This window comes from Poromitra crassiceps (assembly GCF_964638095.1).
Source record: "Poromitra crassiceps genome assembly, chromosome: 3".
Taxonomy (NCBI): domain Eukaryota; kingdom Metazoa; phylum Chordata; class Actinopteri; order Beryciformes; family Melamphaidae; genus Poromitra; species Poromitra crassiceps.
Window position 1 is genome coordinate 55,448,819 of NC_139625.1, and position 22,690 is coordinate 55,471,508.

The 22,690-nt window shown below is 42.7% G+C and overlaps 1 protein-coding gene across 1 annotated transcript; it reads left to right on the plus strand.

Annotated features, from left to right (window-relative positions):
- Positions 1 to 992: 992 nt before the first annotated feature.
- LOC310773170 (uncharacterized protein) lies at positions 993 to 22,395 on the plus strand (the record flags this gene model as incomplete). The annotated part of the gene is made up of 10 exons (XM_083633080.1): positions 993 to 1,284; positions 5,564 to 6,130; positions 8,347 to 8,466; positions 16,995 to 17,114; positions 18,630 to 18,749; positions 18,838 to 18,957; positions 19,059 to 19,178; positions 19,854 to 19,973; positions 20,099 to 20,218; positions 22,250 to 22,395. The coding sequence occupies 10 exons, from the start codon at positions 993 to 995 to the stop codon at positions 22,393 to 22,395; spliced, it is 1,845 nt and encodes a 614-aa protein (XP_083489206.1).
- Between the last annotated feature and the right edge of the window lie 295 nt (positions 22,396 to 22,690).

Here is a 22,690-nt window from a genome sequence, read left to right on the forward strand (position 1 = left end):
CTAGTAATATGTAGTAGGCTATATTACATTTTGAAAGTAACTTACACTGTCAGGATGTTTGAATTAGGAATTTGTGTGTCAAATTTTAGGCTGATTGATTGATCAAACGCAGTTGTTGCACGCAAATGTGGCCAAAACAGCAAAGAAATGGCAGTGGCAGGGTGGCTTAGAGAAACGGCAGTTCAGAAGAGGGGTTCAAGCAAGCCCTATGTTGGCAAGCAGCATTCATCCACATTCCACCCTGCTGAAGCGTCCTTGAGCAAGACACTGAATCCCTATCTGCTCCAGGGGGCGCTGTTCTGTAGCTGACCTTGAAAAGCTAGAATGAATTTCGCTGGTAGCCTAATCAATAAAGAATCTCATAACGAGAACATGCAAGAACAGGAACAATAAGAACAACCAATAATCTCATAACGACCACGACGACGACAACAACAACAACAACAACAACAACAACAACAACAATAATAATAATAATAATAATAATAATAATAATAATAATAATAATAATAATAATAATAATAATAGCCTAATAATAATAATAATAATAATAATAGCTACAGGCTATATAGGCCTACATTGTTTATAAATCAATAGGCTAACATTCTTTCACTTCTACTTTTGTTTTGAGCTTTTGTTGAACTCATTTTGTTTAAATTCGCGTTTCTGTGATCATTAAAAAAAATCTAAGATGGATCAAAATAAAGATGGAAATCTTACTACCTCATCTAGCTATGTAGCCTAGGCTATAATGTTTTGTGGGATAAACCAGTTTTGGAGAATAACGATCACTTGCTATAACTCCGAAACCAGGTTTGACCTGCCTCCAAATAGCCTATAGGCGCTACCTCAGGATTGGGTCTTTTGTTCCCCACGCCCTGTGGGCAGTGGCCGAGCACATATAAATCGGATCAACTGTGGCAGGGGGACCCGAGGGCACCCAGAGACAAACATCACCAACCACTGTGCGGTAGGCTAAAATGGCTTTAGCAATGTGGGGACTCGTCTGCGTTGGCATCCTGGCGTCGGGGACCAGGGGGACCTTCACGCAGACTGGATCCTACCAGCGTCAGAGACACGCGGACAGCCCGGCCCAGCGTGTGCCTCCACAGGTCTCTCCCAGGGTCCACCACCAGAGCTTCCAAGATATCAGGCAGATCGGCCAGAGCGTCGACTCGGTCTCGCCAAGCGAATACACCGTGACCCGGGGCTTCCAGCACGGTGCAACCCGGCCAGAGGTCAACAACCACCTGACACAGAGCAGACGGAGAGCTGACTTTGGAGGTTGGTGGATGTTATGCAGCCTATCCAAATGTTGATTCACCAATATACATCCACCTGTTTGGCATGCTCAAATGATAATAAACAAGGCCAGGGTAGTGCAGTAACTTTATAGGAATTTGATTCTGTTGTTCTGTTCTGCACATTTGAACGGATTTGCTTGATTGATTTCAATGCTCAGTTTCTGATGAATCTGGGTCTGTTCATTCATCTTCAATTTTGATATGCATGGTAATCAGTCAAAGTAAAAAAAAAAATAGCATGTTGTAGCCTCTGTGATCATCATGTAATATATTTATTTATTTTTACATCATGTCACGCTCTAACTTGCACGCATGTACTTCTGCCTGACTAACAGTGGATTTCTGTGAGAAGAAGAAATGAAATGACAGCTATAACAACAGCCAGCACATTCTAAATTTCTGTTATTGTCAGAATATGACACATTCACATTCTGGATGTAGGATTTCACACCCTGCAACTAAAACTGCTTTAGGGACACAGAGGGACACAGCAGCAGCATGTTTGAATCAGGCCTTCTAATTGCATCACTGAATCTGCAGATCAGCTATAACTGTCTACTTTCTAACATCAGCCAAGCGTTAGTTACTCTATTCCCCCTGTCTGACATTCATATGGAAAGGGTCATTATAGATGCAAGCAACCATAGCCAGCTAGAGATGCAACTAGCTATTATTTTTTATTGTTGATTAATCTCTGGATTATTTTCTCGATTAATCGATTGGTATATACAATGTAAAAAAATGGTGAAAAATGTCAATCAATCACTGTTTGCCAAAGCCCAAGATGACTTCCTCAAATGTCTTGTTTTGTCCACAACCCAGATATTCAGTTTTGTCATAGAGGAGGAGTAAAGAAACCAGAATATTTTTACATTTAAGAAGCTGGAATCAGAGAATTTGTACTTTTTTCCTTAAAAAATACTACTCAAACGGATTAATCGATTATCAAAATAGTTGGTGATTAATTTAATAGTTGACAACTAATCGATTAATTGTTGCAATTCTAATGTTGCATCTCCCAGTTTGCTTGAGGCAAACAGAAGCAATCGCTGCTCTAATGCTTTTCCCTCTGCCTTCCCTTCTGCTGATGCAAAGCTTGCCGCACTAACTCTGGTCAGCAGCACTAACTCGTCAGCAGCACTAACTCGTCAGCAGCACTAACTCTGGTCAGCAGCACTAACTCGTCAGCAGCACTAACTCTGGTCAGCAGCACTAACTCTGGTCATAACTCTGGTCAGCAGCACTAACTCTGGTCAGCAGCACTAACTCGTCAGCAGCACTAACTCTGGTCAGCAGCACTAACTCTGGTCAGCAGCACTAACTCGTCAGCAGCACTAACTCTGGTCAGCACCAGCACTAACTCGTCAGCAGCACTAACTCTGGTCAGCAGCTGCTCTCATCCAGGCAGCTTGCTAGAGACCAGAGTGGCACTTCTCCACTCGGCAGAGCTGCCACAGGTAGTTCAGCTCCCAAAATACAGATTTGAACTTGTGGACATGGGTATCTCTCTGTCTTCCCTGGCACATTGGAAAGTCTCACAGATTATTCAAATGGAAAGCCAGGAGAGCTCCTTTCTGCAGCAAGTTCACTCAAGTATTTTGTTGACTAGTGGCCAACTTGCTGTCAAGAAGGATTTTTACTTTGGTTTCTTAAAGGAACACTCCGCCCATTTTCAACCAGCTTTGTATCATTAGAACATCAGTAGTATATCAGAAAACTGTAAACGGTTTTGAAGTCTGTCATTTAATTTGACAGTTATTGAGTGTTAAAGTGTGGACCAGTGACATCACTGGTCCACACTAACTCAAATGAATAACTCATTAACTCAAATCAACTCTCAATAACTGTCAAACTATTCATCATTCATCTAGTTTGACAGTTATTGAGAGTTGATTTGAGTTAATGAGTTATTCATTTGAGTTAGTGTGGACCAGTGATGTCACTGGTCCACACTTTAACACTCAATAACTGTCAAATTAAATGACAGACTTCAAAACTGTTTACAGTTTTCTGATATACTACTGATGTTCTAATGATACAAAGCTGGTTGAAAATGGGCAGAGTGTTCCTTTAACAGTTTTCAGGGGTTTCTCATCATATTGGAACATTTGATAGACTACAAAAATTGAATTATTTTGAGAAACGGCTCTTGAAACTGATGAAGGCCTGCTAATCTTGAAGTGTGAAACCCAAACTCTTTGGACTTATGGGCCCTATCTTGGTATAGGCGATATCCCCTATTTGCACTTGCGCACCTGTTTGTGCGTGCCTTAAGGCAGGGAAGATTTCAGTCCGCTGTCCAGGTGTTATGCCGAGTTTTGCATCGCCGCTCAGCAGCAGCTAAACGCATCCCCACCTCACGGGAGCATATTGTAATGATTTATACAGACACATAACTGTTTAAAAATGATATAATTGTTTAGGTAGACATGACCTCCCTGTTTTTAAGTTAAAACAGACCAAAAATGCAAATACTCACAGGGGAGCATAACTCGCCACAACAACGGGCGCAAACACAGATTAGAGGCATGCCAAATCATTTATGCATGGCGCAAATGGGATTTGGGCGGTGTTAACCACCAGAATTATTCACAGGTGTGGTTTGGCAATGCCTGGGCGTTACATCAATCAAATTCTCGTATCGCAGTCCCTGTAATACAGTTTGCGTGAGGCATGCTGTAATTCTCCCCATGCGTAATTTGGATAGGTGTAGGCCTATTGAATGTATATATTATCCCTATCTCATAATGACACCATCACATCATATACCTGTTAAAAACATCTGAGTTTTGATGCAATTCGTATTATTTTGTTGACTGGGGTGGGACAATAGAAATGTGTTTGCAGTGGGTAAACGGCTGAGACAAAAGAAAAGATTGGAGGATTTACAGTGGACTCAATTAAAACTCGACTCGTGCAGAGGACAGAAGGACAGAAAGAGATGGAGAGAGCTTGTGACAGATCAGCTGTGATGCTAACGGCCCTCCGGGTTATAGCAGGTGAAGGTGAATAGCCTATTGCAAGTAGGCTACAATGTACAAGTTTAATCAAATTAATTTACCATAACCCCTCCTTGCGATGTGATAAAAGTTTATCAGTGAATTATAGTTGATTGACTCACCGAATAATCTGCTGGTTACCCAATTTTAGCAGCAGAATTTGATGTCCGGGCGTGGCACGTCCGTGCGTAATGACGTTTCTGCGCTGCGCAGTGCGGAGATTATGGTGCGCGATCAAGCGCAGCGAGTGTTTTAGCGCCTAAGAGGTGCTTTTCAAAGCTCTTAGCACAAAGTAATTGCGCGCTGCTGACGATAGGATATGTGGCACGCCTATGCCCAGTACAATTAGAACAGGCATGCGCTTGTGCCCGCCCCCAATTTGCATTGTGCACAGCGTTAAACGAGCGCAAATGCTAAATTACCGCTTTTGCTTTTGCGAAGATAGGGCCCATGTGGTGATGGCAGAGCCAATTGTAATTTGTCTTGGACTAAATGTGGTCAGTCCTACTGCAGTCTCATAATTTAGCTTTAAATCTTCCTATTCAGAATGTCCTCTCTCACCTATTATCTAACTTGTTAATGACTGGTGTTGGACTAAGTGTTCATCACAGTGTGCTACCGTGTGGCTTGATCAGGATTTCACATTCACCAGTGCCTTCAGTGCATGTTACATCAATATTTAATAAACAAACTAAACTTTTAGATGTTATGTTATAATGAGAGGTCATTCAAATTGCAAAAGCTGATTATGAATAAGTTGTTTGCTCATGGCATGGTGGGATGTTCAAGTATAATTTGAAGTCAGAATTTGACAGTTATAATAGCATTCATCCCTGGAAACTTTCTTACTATGTTTGCACACAAACTGTGGATGTTGTTGTCTGTCATGATGCAAAATGAACTTTATGGGGACGTTAGGACTACAGCATCTGGTCCAGCCTCTTTGCCTTTCACATGATCTCAAAAAGGCCTGGCTGAATGAATCAGACAGCTCAAGGTGTGTGTGTGTGTGTGTGTGTGTGTGTGTGTGTGTGTGTGTGTGTGTGTGTGTGTGTGTGTGTGTGTGTGTGTGTGTGTGTGTGTGTGTGTGTGTGTGCATGCCAGGGTATGCAGGGGGTGAAGGAATGTAGGGGTTGGGAGAAAGCCAGGAGAGTTCTGCTCTCAAAATTGACGGTTACAATATTGTAACCTACTTTCAATCAAAAACATCAGAATACAATACTTTTAAAGCCACTTAAAACATCCATTTATTTTTTACAGCACCAAGATCAAATTGCAGAAATCGGCCTATAGACCTGGTTTTCATCATAGACAGCTCCCGCAGTGTGCGCCCTGCTGAATTCGAAAAGGCCAAGGAGTTCCTGCAAGACATGGTGGATAGCCTGGAGATCGGCTCGGATGCCACACGAGTGGGTGTTGTCAATTATGCTAGCACAGTGCAGATCACTTTCTTACTAAAGACCTATTTTGACAAGCCTGCCCTGAAGGCAGCATTGGCCCGCATTGAGCCCCTCGCTTCAGGCACCATGACAGGCTTGGCCATCAAGACGGCCATGGAGAAAGCTTTCACCGTGGAGGCAGGGGCTCGTCCTCGCTTTGCCAAAGTGGCCATCATAGTGACGGATGGGAGGCCCCAGGACAAGGTGGAGGATGTAGCAGCGGCAGCCCGGGCATCTGGGATGGAGATCTACGCAGTGGGAGTGGACAGAGCTGACATGACGTCCCTCCGCCTCATGGCCAGCGACCCAGCAGATGACCACGTCTTCTATGTGGAGAACTATGGTGTCATTGAGAAGCTCACTTCCAAATTTAGGGAAACCTTATGTGGTAAGGATGATGAGGGAAGTGCGGATGTTCCCTTAGATGGCGGAGTAGGCCTAGCTGGTGAAAAAGACGGTAAAAGAATACATTACTTTTAATTTCGCCTGTGATTATATGGGCAGCACCATAGACGGTCATCTCCATTCTAAAGTCTATGGTCCTCTTCTTTAGTCTTGAGAACAAGGACAAAGGTAACGTTGGGATTTCCGTTCACTAACTGTTGCCATCCAGATGGTGACAAACTGGGGTAGCGTAGTGCAGTCAGCATTGAGCACATGACACTCGGCCCTCTACTAACCAACTTAAAGAAGAAGACTCATCTCTGATCGTTGGTTGATCTGCCAACTCACAGATAATTCTATTTCCTTGAATACTTTAAAATGGTTGAAACCTGACATGGTGCTGCCTATACTTTTCACAGGGAGTGCGCAGCTCTTTGCACTCTGCCCTGCATCTTGCCCCCTTGACTGTGCTCCTTGCTCAGTTACCTGAAGACCTGACAAGCTACGTAGGGCCCCTAGCTGCCTACGGCTGCCTAGGGCCCCTAGCTGTGTAGGGCTGCCTAGGGTCCCTAGCTGCCTAGGGCTGCCTAGGGCCCCTAGCTGCCTAGGCCTGCCTAGGGCTCCTGGAATCTCTGACTGAACATTAGCGACCACATATCATGCAAGGCAGAAGCTAAATTAGCTTGCATTCAATTTGACAAAAATGTATTTGAGAGGAAATCTCCAGTTATTATTGCTTAATCTGCAGTAACCTATAGGCTACAGTATCTTGCATAAACATGCAGGCGTTTCACAATGCTTCCTTTTATACATGCTATATACAAAACTTAATTTTGAGGAGACTGGAATGAAGTCAATATAATTGTTTACTTGAAACGTTATATTTCATACAGTAAAATTATGGCTATCAGACATTTACAAATGCTAAAAGGACTAATGATGTGAAGCGTTACCTAATTTAATTCTAAAGTCACTTTTATAATGTTGTATATGACCGCTTGCAGGCATGCTGGATTTTACTTTATCCAACACCCAATGGCGCATTGCTCATGATGTATTTGGGTGATATCAGAACTTGGAAAATGGGAACTATGAGGGTTTTAAAATGAAAGTGCAGTTCCCACAACCTCATAACTACGAGGATTTTAAAATGAAAGTGTAGTTTCCACAACCTCATAGAGTAATTGTCCTTAGGTGGAAAGGGGATTTTAAAATGACAATATTTAAAACATTTGATACCACCCAAATAGAGCATTTTTAAGTGATTTCTACAGGTGCTATTCATGCTAACACGTTCTTCCCTGAGCTTGCCCTCTGTGCACATTTTGCTTAAAATGGGGAGAGACTGCAATGATGCAAATTCAAATGGTTGGGCTTGAATGAGGTGATTGATAGTATTTGAACCTGAGTGAGTTTAACCAACCACACTTTGACACCCAAACCTTTCTCCATTCACCACAGTGAGCAGCACATATGCTAATAAGAAAGGACTAAATGCTTCCAGTTGGATTTCCTTTTGCATGGTCTGAACCACATGAACTTCTGTGTTGGAAAAGCAAGAAAGACAGTTATACAGCTCACCCAAATTCAAAAGCTTGGTCTAGTGCAATGCTTCCCAAAGTAGGGTACAGCTACTTAGCAGAACGTGGAGGTACAGTACAGTACTACAGGGGGTACTTGAGAGATTCTTATTCTGTAATGTTATTTTCTTCGAACAGTGGGTTTATCATTCATTTATTCATTCATTGCATCATATGCTATAGTATTCTCTTTGCTTTTCTAAGCAAAATGTTGTAGTCAGGTAAAGGGGGTATTTGGATTCAGAAATCAGGGAAAGGGGCCGGGGGTACTGAAGCCAAAAAAGTTTGAGAACCACTCAAACCGCTCTAGTGTCGTATTTGAACCTGAGAAGCAATTAGGCTACCTCTCTTCCTGTACAGTTAGGCAGCTGAAAGAATAAAATAACATAACTATAGTTGGATGAACAACACCCAACATAAAGACACACGTTTTGCCCTCCCACTCTCCATGTTGGTATTAATTTTCAATGAATCCATTTGACAAAAGCAGTCATTGTTTTAATTCTGCGCTGTAATCTGCATGTGGCTTAGTAGAATGGGAAATTCACACAATCAATTATTTACATCTCACTAATACTCCTCCTAACACATTGATGATTATGATCATTAGGCTAAGCCAATCAGAAGTGTCTCTTTTCAGGTTTGGATGCATGTGCTCTGGGACACGACTGCCAGCACATTTGTGTCAACAATGGCAACTCGTACATCTGCAAGTGCCGTGTGGGCTATGTCTTGAACATGGACAAGAAAACATGCTCACGTAAGAATCTGGATCTTTTGCTTCCTTCATTTGATGTATTTCCTGTTGAAACAGGATGTTGGGGTGAGACATTCAAAAGTGTAAACCAATGGAATATCAGGGAGAGAAAGGCAGTTTTATTTGATGGGAGAGGTGGAGGGACGGGATTGTTAAGAAATCTGTGGTTTTATAGGTTGTAATTTTTATGTACGCCACACGCACACACTCACAGACACACACACACACACACACACACACACACACACACACACACACACACACACACACACACACACACACACCCAGACAGACAGTCCTGCTTTTATTAGGGAGAAGTTGGAATTGAAAGAATTTGCCTTGCATTGCAGTGAACTGAAGCCTGTGTTGACTGTGCAGTCATGTCCTGTTTCCCCACAGTGGGTATGCTTGGCCCCAGGAACCTGCGTGTTTCTGATGAGTGGTACACGCGTTTCAGGGTGTCCTGGGACCCCGCCCCCTCCAGGGTTAATGGATACAAGCTGATCTACCAGCCTGAAGGTAGGGAGATGTCTTTATCGATTTATAGATGTTATTGTAGCAGTTCCCTATAGAGTACCGCAGGAATAAGTCCAGAAGATCTGGATGTTAGCATTTCCCGTTCCTACGTGTAAAAGTCAATGGGATTTTTGCATGGGGATTTTGGTTAAATGCTTGAAATAAGGTCTGTGGTTAAAAGTTTATGAAACAGTGAACTTGGTATCTAGTAAGATAATCTTCACAAATCACTTTTTTCAAAGCGTAAATGTGGTTTTTTTAACGCGATATTTCATGCATTTAACTGGTAAATTCCCATACAAAAATCCCATTGACTTTTACACATAGTAACCAGGAAGTGCAGGGACTTATGGGTAAGCCTATACATTATCCTACTCTATTCATAGGGATCTGTTTTCTGCAAACACATGTGGAAATGAATCATGAGGATCAAGCTACAAACATGTTTCTGTCTCCCTTCAGGCTCAGATGAGGCCTTGGAGGTGTCTGTTGGAGTCGTGACCTCCCACCAACTGAATAACCTGAAGCCTGGAACCACCTATGATGTGAAGGTGCTGGCCCAGTATGAGACAGGTGTCAGCACACCTCTGAGCGGACAAGGCACCACAACCACAAGTATGTAGATATTGCCATCTGCTTTATCTGTATAAAATGTATACAGTATGTGTTGAATGCAGACCAGAAAACCACGAAGAAACCAGGCAGACCCAGCTGCTCCTGCAGGGGCCTGAAGTCGCAGTTGAGTTCGAATGACGTCACCAGAGTCACCTCTGTGCTTAATAAAATGAACCAGATATGAAATGCAGTATTGTATGTACCCACCCATGGCCTCAGCGCAAGATGTCATTCATGCTTAGCGGGCCCCGCCAAATGCTAAGACTGGCTGTAAATGGGTGGAGAGCCATCTATCCTGTCCAGGTTGCAAAGCTATCTTTGAAGACAGACCCCAGTTGAACTCCTCTTCTACTTCTCGTGGCGCAACATTGCTTTATTTCAAAGGCTGTAGCGGGCTCATTTGCTCATATGAAACTAGAACACCTAAGGAATCCATTGGTACCAGCAATATCATGCTTGCTTGTCGGGAAGGGGGTGCAATAACGCTCCAAATTTTTGGTGATGGAAAAAATTGGCATGACCATAATTGCCCCTTCACCATTTTTAACTGCCCCCTCAGTCACTTCATGCTGGAGCCGGGCCTGCTGTGGGGGACTGCCCACTAGTCCGACATCTTACGAGTCTGAAAAATGACGCATTGGACAGACGTCTCATTAGTCCGACAGCTCGTAACCCCGACAACTAAAATCTCACTAATCCAACAATCTTCTTTAGCGCATGGTAAGATAAATTACTCATAATGCAAAAGCCAATATGAAGTAAAATACGGTAATTACCTTGCTGACAGTGCACTAATCATACATTGGTATTGAAAGAATTTGCCTTGCATTGCAGTAAACTGAAGCCTGTGTTGACTGTGCTGTCATGGCCTGTTTTCCCACAGTGGGTATGCTTGGCCCCAGGAACCTGCGTGTTTCTGATGAGGGGTACACCCGCTTCAGGGTGTCCTGGGACCCTGCCCCCTCCAGGGTTACTGGATACAAGCTGATCTACCAGCCTGAAGGTATGGAGATGTCTTTATTGAGGCACAGACTCAGGGACTGGTGTTATTGTAGCAGGAAATATGTATTTCATATAGCAATAGTTCCCAATTCATAGGGATCTGTTTTCTGCAAACTCATGTGGAAACTAATCATGATGATCAAACTACAAACATGTTTCTGTCTCCCTTCAGGCTCAGATGAGGCCTTGGAGGTGTCTGTTGGAGACGTGACCTCCCACCAACTGAATAACCTGAAGCCTGGAACCACCTATGATGTGAAGGTGCTGGCCCAGTATGAGACAGGTGTCAGCGCACCTCTGAACAGACAAGGCACCACAAGTACGTAGATTCGCCATATTTTATCGGGTAACTGCTTTTTTCTGCATAAAATGTATGTGTTGAATGAAGACCAGAAAACATCGTCAGCTAAGAAGCTGGATCTTTTCAATAGATTTGATGTCTATACTTTGGTGCATTGTGTGAGTGAATATTCATTGATTGATTGATTGCTTATTGATTGGTTGTTGATCATTATTGACTGTTCAATAATGATTATGGTATTTTTCATAGACTAAAATCCTCCTTTATTCATTTTCACGAGCAACTGATTTATTGATGAATCAACAAAGCATTTGATTTATTTTTCCATTACAATTGTCTCAGGTTTCACACAAAATGTAATTAAGTTTGTTGCTTAAGGGAGTCCCCCATTGTAGTGAACTGAAGTCTATGTTGACCATGCTGTTGTGTCCCGTCTGTTTCCCCACAGTGGGTATGCTTGGCCCCAGGAACCTGCGTGTTTCTGATGAGTGGTACACCCGCTTCAGGGTGTCCTGGGACCCTGCCCCCTCCAGGGTTACTGGATACAAGCTGATCTACCACCCTGAAGGTATGGAGATGTCTTTATTGAGGCACAGACTCAGGGACTGGTGTTATTGTAGCAGGAAATATGTATTTCACATAGCAATAGTTCCCTATTCATAGGGATCTGTTTTCTGCAAACTCATGTGGAAACTAATCATGAGGATCAAACTACAAACATGTTTCTGTCTCCCTTCAGGCTCAGATGAGGCCTTGGAGGTGTCTGTTGGAGTCGTGACCTCCCACCAACTGAATAACCTGAAGCCTGGAACCACCTATGATGTGAAGGTGCTGGCCCAGTATGAGACCGGCGTCAGCACACCTCTGAGCGGACAAGGCACCACAAGTACGTAGATATCGCCATCTTTTATCGGGTGACTGCATTATTTGCATAAAATGTATGTGTTGAATGCAGACCAGAAAACATGCTCAGCTAAGAACCTGGATCTTTTCTTTTCATGTGTTTATTGCGTAAACCCATTTCTTGCGCTTTAAAACAACCCCGCTTTACACTCCAAACATCTCTGAATAATGTTATGGCTTGCTCTGAGTTGTTTAGCACATCAGTTGTTCAGCTCAGTTTGAATGAGGAGATGTGGGAGACTGGGATTGATGGAGAGAGAGGCATAGAGCATAATGGTTTCTATGAATTGTAAAAGTAACGATTGCCAATCAAAAGCTCCACAAGAGTAGACCAAGTCAGTTACTTAGATGTGGGAGTGTCTCTTTTCAGCAGTGTTGGGGAAAGATACTTTTGAAACTGACTAGTTATTTTACTTCGTTATTTGCCCTAAATAGTAACTACGGTAATTACATGACTAAGTTAGTCTTTACTGAAAGTATCTCATTAGAGTAATTTCATGTTACAATAATGACTTTAAAGTGAATGAATGAATGAATGAATTTATTTGGTGATAAAATAAAATAAACACAACAGTACATATGAAAGAACAGACAATATATCAATCACCGAGGATAAAAACACAAAAAAGTCTGAGGGCTTATTTCCATTGTGGTCTTCACATAAAACATATAGTAAGACGAGGCATAAAAAACATAAAACACTTAAAACAATTTAAAAGAAACATAAAACAGCGGAGAGCGGTTACATTACGTCATCACAATTAACAATCTACTGTTGTCAAGGTAGGGTTCATTTACCTGGTTCCACAGTAAAAACTCAGATCGCAGGCAAAGCCTAAACTATCCTGTATGGTCTCAAAATAAACATCGGATGTTCACAAACATTTTCAATTGAAATTTTACGTATGTAGTGAAAGCTAAATTTACAGTTAATAATGTAGAGAAATTGATCTAAATCCATCTCTAATGCTGCGATCATGTCACATGTCATGTCTGTAATGTGGAGATGCACAGACAGCAGACCAGCAGCATTGAACTCAATCATTGGAGTAATCTACAGTCTCCTGGTGTGAAAACAAACGTGAAACTTAACATTCCACCATTTGCTGAACTAAACAGTAACCCGATAAAACATCCTCTATTGCCCTACAGACATTATTAATGATAGGTAACGTATAGTATAGTGTATAGTAGTATATTGTGATGTTGAGTAATGTTAATGAAATTATTTAACCAAGAACTGTGTTGCTGTGCTTCAGTGGATTGTATTGAACTTAATAGAGTTGACCTGAACTGAACACATGCACAGTGGGTCTGTACAGGATCTGTGCTTGTTTCAGATTTGGATAGATGCGCCCAGGGACACGATTGCCAGCATATTTGCATAAACAATGGTCACTCGTACATCTGCAAGTGTCGAGTTGGATATCTGCTGAATGCAGAGCAGAAAACATGCTCACGTAAGAATCTCAAACTTTTCAAAGGCTCCACAACAAGCCAAGGGCTTCTTGACTTATGTTGTTGGACTAAGTCAGTTAGATGTTGGAGTGTTTCTTTCCAGGTGTGGATACATGTGCCCATGGACACAACTGCCAGCATATTTGTGTCAACAATGGTGATTCGTACATCTGCAAGTGTCGAGTGGGATATATGTTGAATGCAGACCAGAAAACATGCTCACGTAAGAACCTGGATCTTTCCAGTAGATTTGGTGTCTATGTCTTGGTGCAATGTCTCAGGTTTCCCACAGAAACCCAATATTCTAGGTGCTTGGTTAAATATTGCAGAACCCATTGTTTGGACATTTAAAGCCTCCTTCCAGTATTGAGGTTTGGCAAAGAAGATTAAAAAAAGCTCCAAATGAGGACAGCAAAAGCTGGTGCGAGACTGTACTGTGGATGCCTGTCATATCAGCTCATGAGACTGGCCATGTTCAGACTGTAGGCAAGTCTGGTGTGTTGCTAAAGTCATTATCTTGATTGGTTTCCCAAATCTGATTTGGGAGAGTGTCGGCACTGCCACAAATCTGATTTGGGCAAGTGTTTAATTCGAATCTGTGTGTCCAGACACAACCAGCATATCTGCATGGGTTGCTATGGTAACGACATAGGTATCAGTAAACAACTAGCTGCTGAAGGTGCTTTCCAACGCAGAAGCACGAGAAATTACCATCATCTCTCGCCATCCAAACAATCCTGAAAAAGACAGAATTGCTCTCAGCGAGACTCCCCCTGTATAATGTAACCGAGCGAGGCAGGCGCCAGGTTTATTTTCCGCTCAGAGGCACACATAGCATCAAGTATATGCACTGAACACAACTACTGCCGTTTATAGTCTTCAAAATAAAAGAATACCCTGTCCTGTACTGTGTAACACTGAACATGCAGAGCCTCCAGGCACGAGGCAACTAAATAAATTCCATAAAATGTTTAAATGAATGTTTAAAAAATCACAGTGCCGAACTCCTCGAAGTTTTGGCAGTGCAGCAGTGCCTGGGCGAGACAGGCATTTTATTTAAAAAGTTATGACCAGAAGTGGTGTATTTAACTCCAGCTGGCTTGACACTGCTGCCTGTCCGCTCACTCGAGGAGCCGCGGTGCCGCTGAGAGGTAGGCTAGTTGTGAAAAATAAATGTTGATAAAGAAGAAAGTACAAATTATTTCATATTTTCAGTGAGTAAATGTTTGTTTCTATCTATGAAGTAGCTCCATTATGAGCGAAGTTTGCTAGGTGCGCGTGCGCTGTGTTTCTCTGTCTGCTGTGTGCTATTCAAGCCCCCGCCCCCTGTAAAAGACACTGATATGACGTAGGCTCGCTGAAGACACATCAGTCGAAAGCACATTGTAATCACATTTGAAACTACCTCCATATGTGGTTTGGGACAAGTGACGCAAATCAGATTTGGTGCTGTTCAGACTCATAAAACCAATCTGGATAGAATCATTATAGGTAATTTAAAGTTCACAAATTGGATTTGGCCTCCCAGTCTGAACGGGGCCTAATATTTTGGCTTGTTCTAGTCAATAGTCAGCTCTTGTGACTGCAGTCAATACTGCCCTCAGCTTTAATGAACTGGAAATGTGGGAGACAAATCCAGAGAGAAACATAGAACACATGGCCATGGCTTCCATGAATTGTAAAAGGAACGTTGGCCAATCAAAGGCTCCACAGCAAGTCATGGCCTCCATGACTGATGTCTGTAGACCAAGTCAGTTAGATGTGGGAGTGTCTCTGTCTTTTTTTTCAGATTTGGATAGATGCACCCAGGGACACGATTGCCAGCATATGTGTGTAAACAGTGGTGACTTGTACATTTGCAAGTGTCGAGTTGGATATGTGTTGAATGCAGACCAGAAAACATGCTCACGTAAGAATCTCAAACTTTTCAAAGGCTTCAGAACAACCCAAGGGCTTTTTGACTGATGTAGTTTGACCAAGTCAGTTAGATGTTGGAGTGTTTGTTTTCAAAGGCTCAGTGATACTCAACCCGAGGCTCTAGAGCCACATCTTTTATGGGTAGTTGTGGCTCTTTTAAGCCCTACTTTAAATAAATAAATACATAAAAATCTAAAAGAAATAAAGAGAGGAAAGGGACCTTTTTTAGATGGTGGCTCTTGCACATTTCCAATGTGGCTCCTGAGTAGGGCAAGGTTCCGTACCACTGCGTCCAAAACAACCCAAGGGCTTTTTGACTGATGTAGTTTGACCAAGTCAGTTAGATGTTGGAGTGTTTGTTTTCAGGTGTGGATAGATGTGCCCATGGACACGATTGCCAGCATATTTGTGTCAACAATGGTGACTCATACGTCTGCAGGTGTCGAGTGGGATATGTGTTGAATGCAGACCAGAAAACATGCTCACGTAAGAACCTGGATCTTTTCAATAGATCTGGTGGCCATGTCTTGGTGCAGTGTTTCAGGTGTAACACACCCTTTTTAGGCCTATATGCTTTTTAAAGACCCAGACTAGGCGGCCTGCAGTCCAACGCTTTAGCCAGAGCCGAACGCTTTAAATACCCAGACTGGGCGACTTGCGGTCCGACGCTTTACCCAGAGCCGAAAGCTTTAAAGACCCAGACTGGGCGGCCTGCGGTCCGATGCTTTACCCAGAGCCGAACGCTTTAAAGACCCAGACTGGGCGGCCTGCGGTCCGACGCTTTACCCAGAGCCGAAAGATTTAAAGACCCAGACTGGACGACCCGCGGTCCGACGCTTTACCCAGAGCCGAAAGATTTAAAGACCCAGACTGGGCGACCTGCGGTCCGACGCTTTACCCAGAGCCGAAAACTTTAAAGACCCAGACTGGGCGGCCTGCGGTCCGACGCTTTACCCAGAGCCGAACGCTTTAAAGACCCAGACTGGGCGGCCTGCGGTCCGATGCTTTACCCAGAGCCGAACGCTTTAAAGACCCAGACTGGGCGGCCTGCGGTCCGACGCTTTACCCAGAGCGGAATGCTTTAAAGACCCAGACTGGGCGGCCTGCGTTCCGATGCTTTACCCAGAGCCGAACGCTTTAAAGACCCAGACTGGGCGGCCTGCGGTCCGACGCTTTACCCAGAGCCGAACACTTTAAACAAGTTTAAACTGGTGATGCTCACAGCTAGCATGATATGTTTGGTACCAATGGCTGCCTTAAGCCTTCTAGTTTCAGAGGATACCATATCTGGCTTTAAAAATGAGCTGCTACAGGCTCTGAAAGACAGCAATGTTGGCCGTTGATGCCGGCATCCTCAAGGAGTAGAACACTTTTTTTCATGCACACATCCATGACCCACTCAATACGGCCCCGCGACCCACTGTTGGGTCCCGACCCACCAGTTGAGTACCACTGCTTTAAAGCATCCCTGCAAGATTGGAGTTTGACAAAAACAGCTCCAAAAGCTCCATCGATAGCAAGAGCTGGTGATGCACTTTGTACTATACAGTGTCAGACATACTTCATATAGTTAATGATATGGGTTGCTCTTAGTCATTTAGCACAGTCTGCTGTTGAGCTCAATTTGAATGAGCAGCATACATGAGAGACTGGGACAGATGCAGAGAGGGAGAGGCATATAGAGACACAAGAGCACATGGCCATGGCTTCCATCAATTGTAAAAGGAACAATGGCCTTCAAAGGCTGCGTAAAAAAGAATTGCTTCTTGACTGATGCCAGTAGACCAAGTCAAGTAGATTTGGAAGTGTTTCTTTTCAGATTTGGATAGATGTGCCCATGGACACAACTGCCAGCATATTTGTGTCAACAATGGCGACTCGTACGTCTGCAAGTGTCGAGAAGGATATGTGTTGAATGCAGACCAGAAAACATGCTCACGTAAGAACCTGGATCTTTCCAGTAGATTTGGTGTCTGATGTCTGTAGACCAAATCAGTTAGATGTTGGAGTGTGTTTTTTTCCCCCCAGATTTGGATAGATGCGCCCAGGGACACGATTGCCAGCATATTTGTATGAACAATGGTGACTTGTACATTTGCAAGTGTCGAGTGGGATATGTGTTGAATGCAGACCAGAAAACATGCTCACGTAAGAACCTGGATCTTTCCAGTAGATTTGGTGTCTATGTCTTGGTGCAATGTCTCAGGTTTCCCACAGAAACCCATTATTTTATCTGCTTGACTAAAAATGTCGCAGAAGCCATTCTTTTGAGCTTTAAAGCCTCCTTACAGTATTGGGATTTGGCAAAAACGGCTCTAAAATCCCCATCTGGACAGTAAAAGCTGGTGCAACACAATGTACTGTGGATGCACTTCATATCAGCTCTTGTGACTAATATTTTGTGTTGTATTCTATACTTTAGGGCAGTCAATACTGAGCTCAGCTTGAATGAGCAGGAAATGTGGGAGACTGGGACAAATCCAGAGAGGCATAGAACACATGGCCATGGCTTCCACGAATAGTAAAAGTAACAAAGGCCAATCAAAGGCTCCACAACAAGTCATGGCCTCTATTACTAATGTCTGTAGAACAAATCAGTTAGATGTTGGAGTGTCAGTGTGTCTTTTTCCAGATTTGGATAGATGCACCCAGGGACACGATTGCCAGCATATGTGTGTAAACAATGGTGACTTGTACATTTGCAAGTGTCGAGTTGGATATGTGTTGAATGCAGACCAGAAAACATGCTCACGTAAGAATCTCAAACTTTTCAAATGCTTCAGAACAACCCAAGAGCTTTTTGACTGATGTAGTTTGACCAAGTCAGTTAGATGTTGGAGTGTTTGTTTTCAGGTGTGGATACATGTGCCCATGGACACGATTGCCAGCATATTTGTGTCAACAATGGTGACTCATACGTCTGCAGGTGTCGAGTGGGATATGTGTTGAATGCAGACCAGGAAACATGCTCACGTAAGAAGCTGGATCTTTTCAATAGATCTGGTGGCCATGTCTTGGTGCAGTGTTTCAGGTGTAACACAAAATAGCATGATGTTAGTTGCTTGGCTGAAATTGTAAAACCCATTTCTTGTGCTTTAAAGCATCGCTGCAAGATTGGAGTTTGACAAAAACAGCTCCTAAAGCTCCATCGATAGCAAGAGCTGGTGATACACTTTGTACTATACAGTGTCAGACATACTTCATATAGTTACAGTAATGTTATGGGTTGCTCTTAGCACAGTCTGTTGTTGAGCTCAATTTGAATGAGCAGCATACATGAGAGACTGGGACAGATGCAGAGAGGGAGAGGCATATAGAGACACAAGAGCACATGGCCATGGCTTCCATCAATTGTAAAAGGAACAATGGTCTTCAAAGGCTGCGTAAAAAATAATTGCTTCTTGACTGATGCCAGTAGACCAAGTCAAGTAGATTTGGAAGTGTTTCTTTTCAGATTTGGATAGATGTGCCCATGGACACAACTGCCAGCATATTTGTGTCAACAATGGCGACTCGTACGTCTGCAAGTGTCGAGAAGGATATGTGTTGAATGCAGACCAGAAAACATGCTCACGTAAGAACCTGGATCTTTCCAGTAGATTTGGTGTCTGATGTCTGTAGACCAAATCAGTTAGATGTTGGAGTGTGTTTTTTCCCCCCAGATTTGGATAGATGCGCCCAGGGACACGATTGCCAGCATATTTGTATGAACAATGGTGACTTGTACATTTGCAAGTGTCGAGTGGGATATATGTTGAATGCAGACCAGAAAACATGCTCACGTAAGAATCTCAAACTTTTCAAAGGCTCCAGAACAACCCAAGAGCTTTTTGACTGATGTAGTTTGACCAAGTCAGTTAGATGTTGGAGTGTTTGTTTTCAGGTGTGGATAGATGCGCCCATGGACACGATTGCCAGCATATTTGTGTCAACAATGGTGACTCATACGTCTGCAGGTGTCGAGTGGGATATGTGTTGAATGCAGACCAGAAAACATGCTCACGTAAGAAGCTGGATCTTTTCAGTAGAGTTGGTGTCTAGCCTTTGGGGCAGTGTCTCAGGTTTCCAACAAAACATATTTTTTTCTTCTCTATTTTTATACACTTTTTTGTGCTTCAGAGCATCCCATCAGAATAGACTACTTGCACAACTCCACTACTTCCTGAAATGAGTAGGGCAGTTTGGTTTCCTGTCCTACACAATTGGATGAACTGATTAATGTCAGGTGTGCCTGATCACTGTTGTTGTGACTGCAGCAGTAAGGCACACCTGACATTAATCAGTTCATCCAATAGTGTAGGACAGGAAACCAAACTGCCCTACTCATTTCAGGAAGTAGTGGAGTTGTGCAAGTAGTCTATTGGTGTTAGCTAGAAACAACTCAATAAGCTCCATCTTGACAGCAAGAGCTGGTGAGGCACTTTGTAGTGTGCGTTCCAAACACATACTGTATCAGCTCCTGTGACTGTTTTGGGTTGTTCTATAGTTACATGTATGGCAGTCAATACAGCGTTCAGCTTGGAAGAGCATGAGATGTAGAAGACTAGGACTGATGAGATGCATGATGCACATTGGATCCACTTCTTGTAGAGGTATCTGTGACCAAAGGCTCCACAAGTCAAGATATTCTTGACTAATGTCATTAGACCAAGTCAGATATGCAAGTGTCTTTTTTCAGGTCCGGATACATGTGCCCAGGGAAATGACTGCCAGCATATCTGTGTCAACAATGGGAACTCGTTCATCTGCAAGTGTCAATTGGGATATGTATTGAACATGGACCAGAAAACATGTTCACGTAAGAACCTCAATCTTTTCAATGAATTGTCTATCCTTTGGTGCAGAGGCTGGAGATTCTCACAAACCTTCATTATGTTTTTGCATAATTGGAAAGAAGGAAATACAGTACAAGTGTCTCTTCAGGTTTGGATACATGTGCCCAGGGACACAACTGCCAGCACATTTGTGTCGGCAATGGAGACTCGTACACCTGCGAGTGTCGAGTGGGATATGTGTTGAATGCAGACCAGAGAACATGCTCACGTAAGAACCAAAGACAATCTATTGGGCCTTTTCAATAAATTGTCTATATTTTTATCAGTTCTTCTAGCATAGCATCTCACCAGGGAGGTATGGCACATGGCCATGGCTTCCATGCAAGGAACGATGCTCAACCAAGGATTTGATAGCTGGCCAGGGGCTGCTTGAGTGGTCTTTCCTCAGGCCAGCTACTTAATGATGCTTCACCAAAGAAGAAGTGGACAATGTGCTGGAGCGGACAGCACCCAGTCTCAGACTGTGCAAGAAGATCTAAAGTGAGATTCCAACTTTCCATGCAAATATGTAGTCTACTGTGATTTATTATCGAATCAGGCCTAGACTAGTCATCTCTGAAGAGAACGTTATCTCTCATAGTTACCATTCGTTTTATGTCTTCCTTTTTGCTTTTTCCAGGTAGGGAGATATCTGCAGTTGACCTTGGAGGAAACCAAGCCCACAGAGTCCCACAGGGAGCACTACTTCTACTGGTCCAGCATGAAGCTTTTTGAGTGCATAGCACATAAAAGTGTGCTGTGCATGTGTAAGGAACAATAGACCATAACAACATTCGACGTTGTGGTGTGACTTCACATAGAGGTTTTTAAGTTTAACCCTCAATCGAGCATGGGATTCTTGCTTGAAATTGGAATTGGTTTGCCTCTTCTTTCTGTTGTCTCCCTGTATCTTTTGAAGGCTTCAGGCTAAATATTGCATCATCGATGATTTTTGGTGTTCTATTGTGTGAGCACGAGTACCACCAAAAGTATTGTGTTAACATTTGTCTGACTGTCCTAGTTAATGCTTAGATGCAGACCTCCCTCAGTGATTGACTCTTCCAACTTTTTGATCAACTAGTTGAAATTGAGTGACACATTTTTCATAATATATTTCCTAATCACACCCACAAAAGCAGAATCATGTGCCTAATTACCTCTGTTACATGGATTTATTCATATCCGCTATACATTATTTTTACATTTATAACATATAATTGCTGTTAACAAAATGTCTCAAAATGAGACTCATATTGAACATATAGGCTACAGGCCAGAAATATGCTTGGGTATCAATGAATCTCCTCAGAATCCTAAAATAACATCACAGATATGAAATTGCATTAAAACGAGCTCGATACTGTATGCCTACTACTTTGTTACTCTCAAACCCTTTGGCCAAATTTTTATTTATTTATTTTATTGCTGGCCTCCCTGGTCCATAGGTCCACATCGAGCAGGCCAGGATGGGCTGTTATTTTTTAAAGGGATACGCCAACTTTTTGGGAGTTTCGCCCATTTGCCATATCGCCCATACATAACCAAGATAAACAATACATTCACTCTCCGTACAGTATACAGTGAGCTACAGTTAACCAGTTAGTATCGCCAATGAATTGGACGAAACAGTACAGCCGTTCAAAGTAAACAAAAACACACATTTCTAACAGTGCCAAAAAGCTCTATGTACATGTTGTGGCTCGGGTACTCACCACACAATGAAATAATAATCCATAGTTACGTAAAATGTAATTTTCGTAATAAATCCCTACACCGAGTTACTTCCTTGTTTGTCTGTACACAGTGCTTCCGCTGTACACAGTGCATGCGCTGTATGCAGTGCATGCGCTGTACGCCTGGCAGCCATGTTTATAAAGTAGTTCCGGCTATCTATTTACCTTTAAAAAAAGAGCGTTTCTCTGCATTTTGGATTAATATTTAATCTCGTGAGTACCCGAGTCACAACATGTACATAGAGCTTTTTGGCGCTGTTAGAAATGTGTGTTTTTGGTTACTTTGAACGGCTGTACAATTTCCTCCAATTCATTGGCGATACTAACTAACTGGACGACAAAAGGTAAAGGTATTGTGTATCTTGGTTATGTATGTATATGGCAAATGGGCTAAACTCCCAAAAACTTGGCGTATCCCTTTAATGCTTAGTGGTCAAATGGAGAATTAAAATGAACCTATGCTAAGCATGGTAAAAGAGTGCTCTAACTAAACCTTTTGCTTTGACTTTCTCCAATTATTCTTTCAGAGGAAATGCGAAGCGAAATAACTGAAGATGCATGCATGTGTGAAGCTCAGATTGCGTTCCAGAAAAAAGTCCAGTCAACCATTCAAGAGCTGATGAGAAAACATATCCTTTTGCCTCTGACACTGGTTGGAAGAGGAGAGGGTTGAAAAGAGACACCTGTCTAAGAAGATTTACAACTGTCATCATTGTTTTAGTGTGAATGGTGCCGTGTAAATCACAGCTATTTACAGACATGCCTGCCTAGTAGTATTTTCTTTTTCTTTTTTATGAATTCCCATATTCATCATATGGGAATTGATGCTTCAGCTACCAAACAGCCGTGAAAAAAATATGAATGGTGGTGAACAGCGAGAGACAATTGTTTTGATCCCATTTGAATTGTGCCATGAAGTCCACAGATTTTGTCAATTTAAAAGATAGCCTTGCATGTCAAGAAAGTCG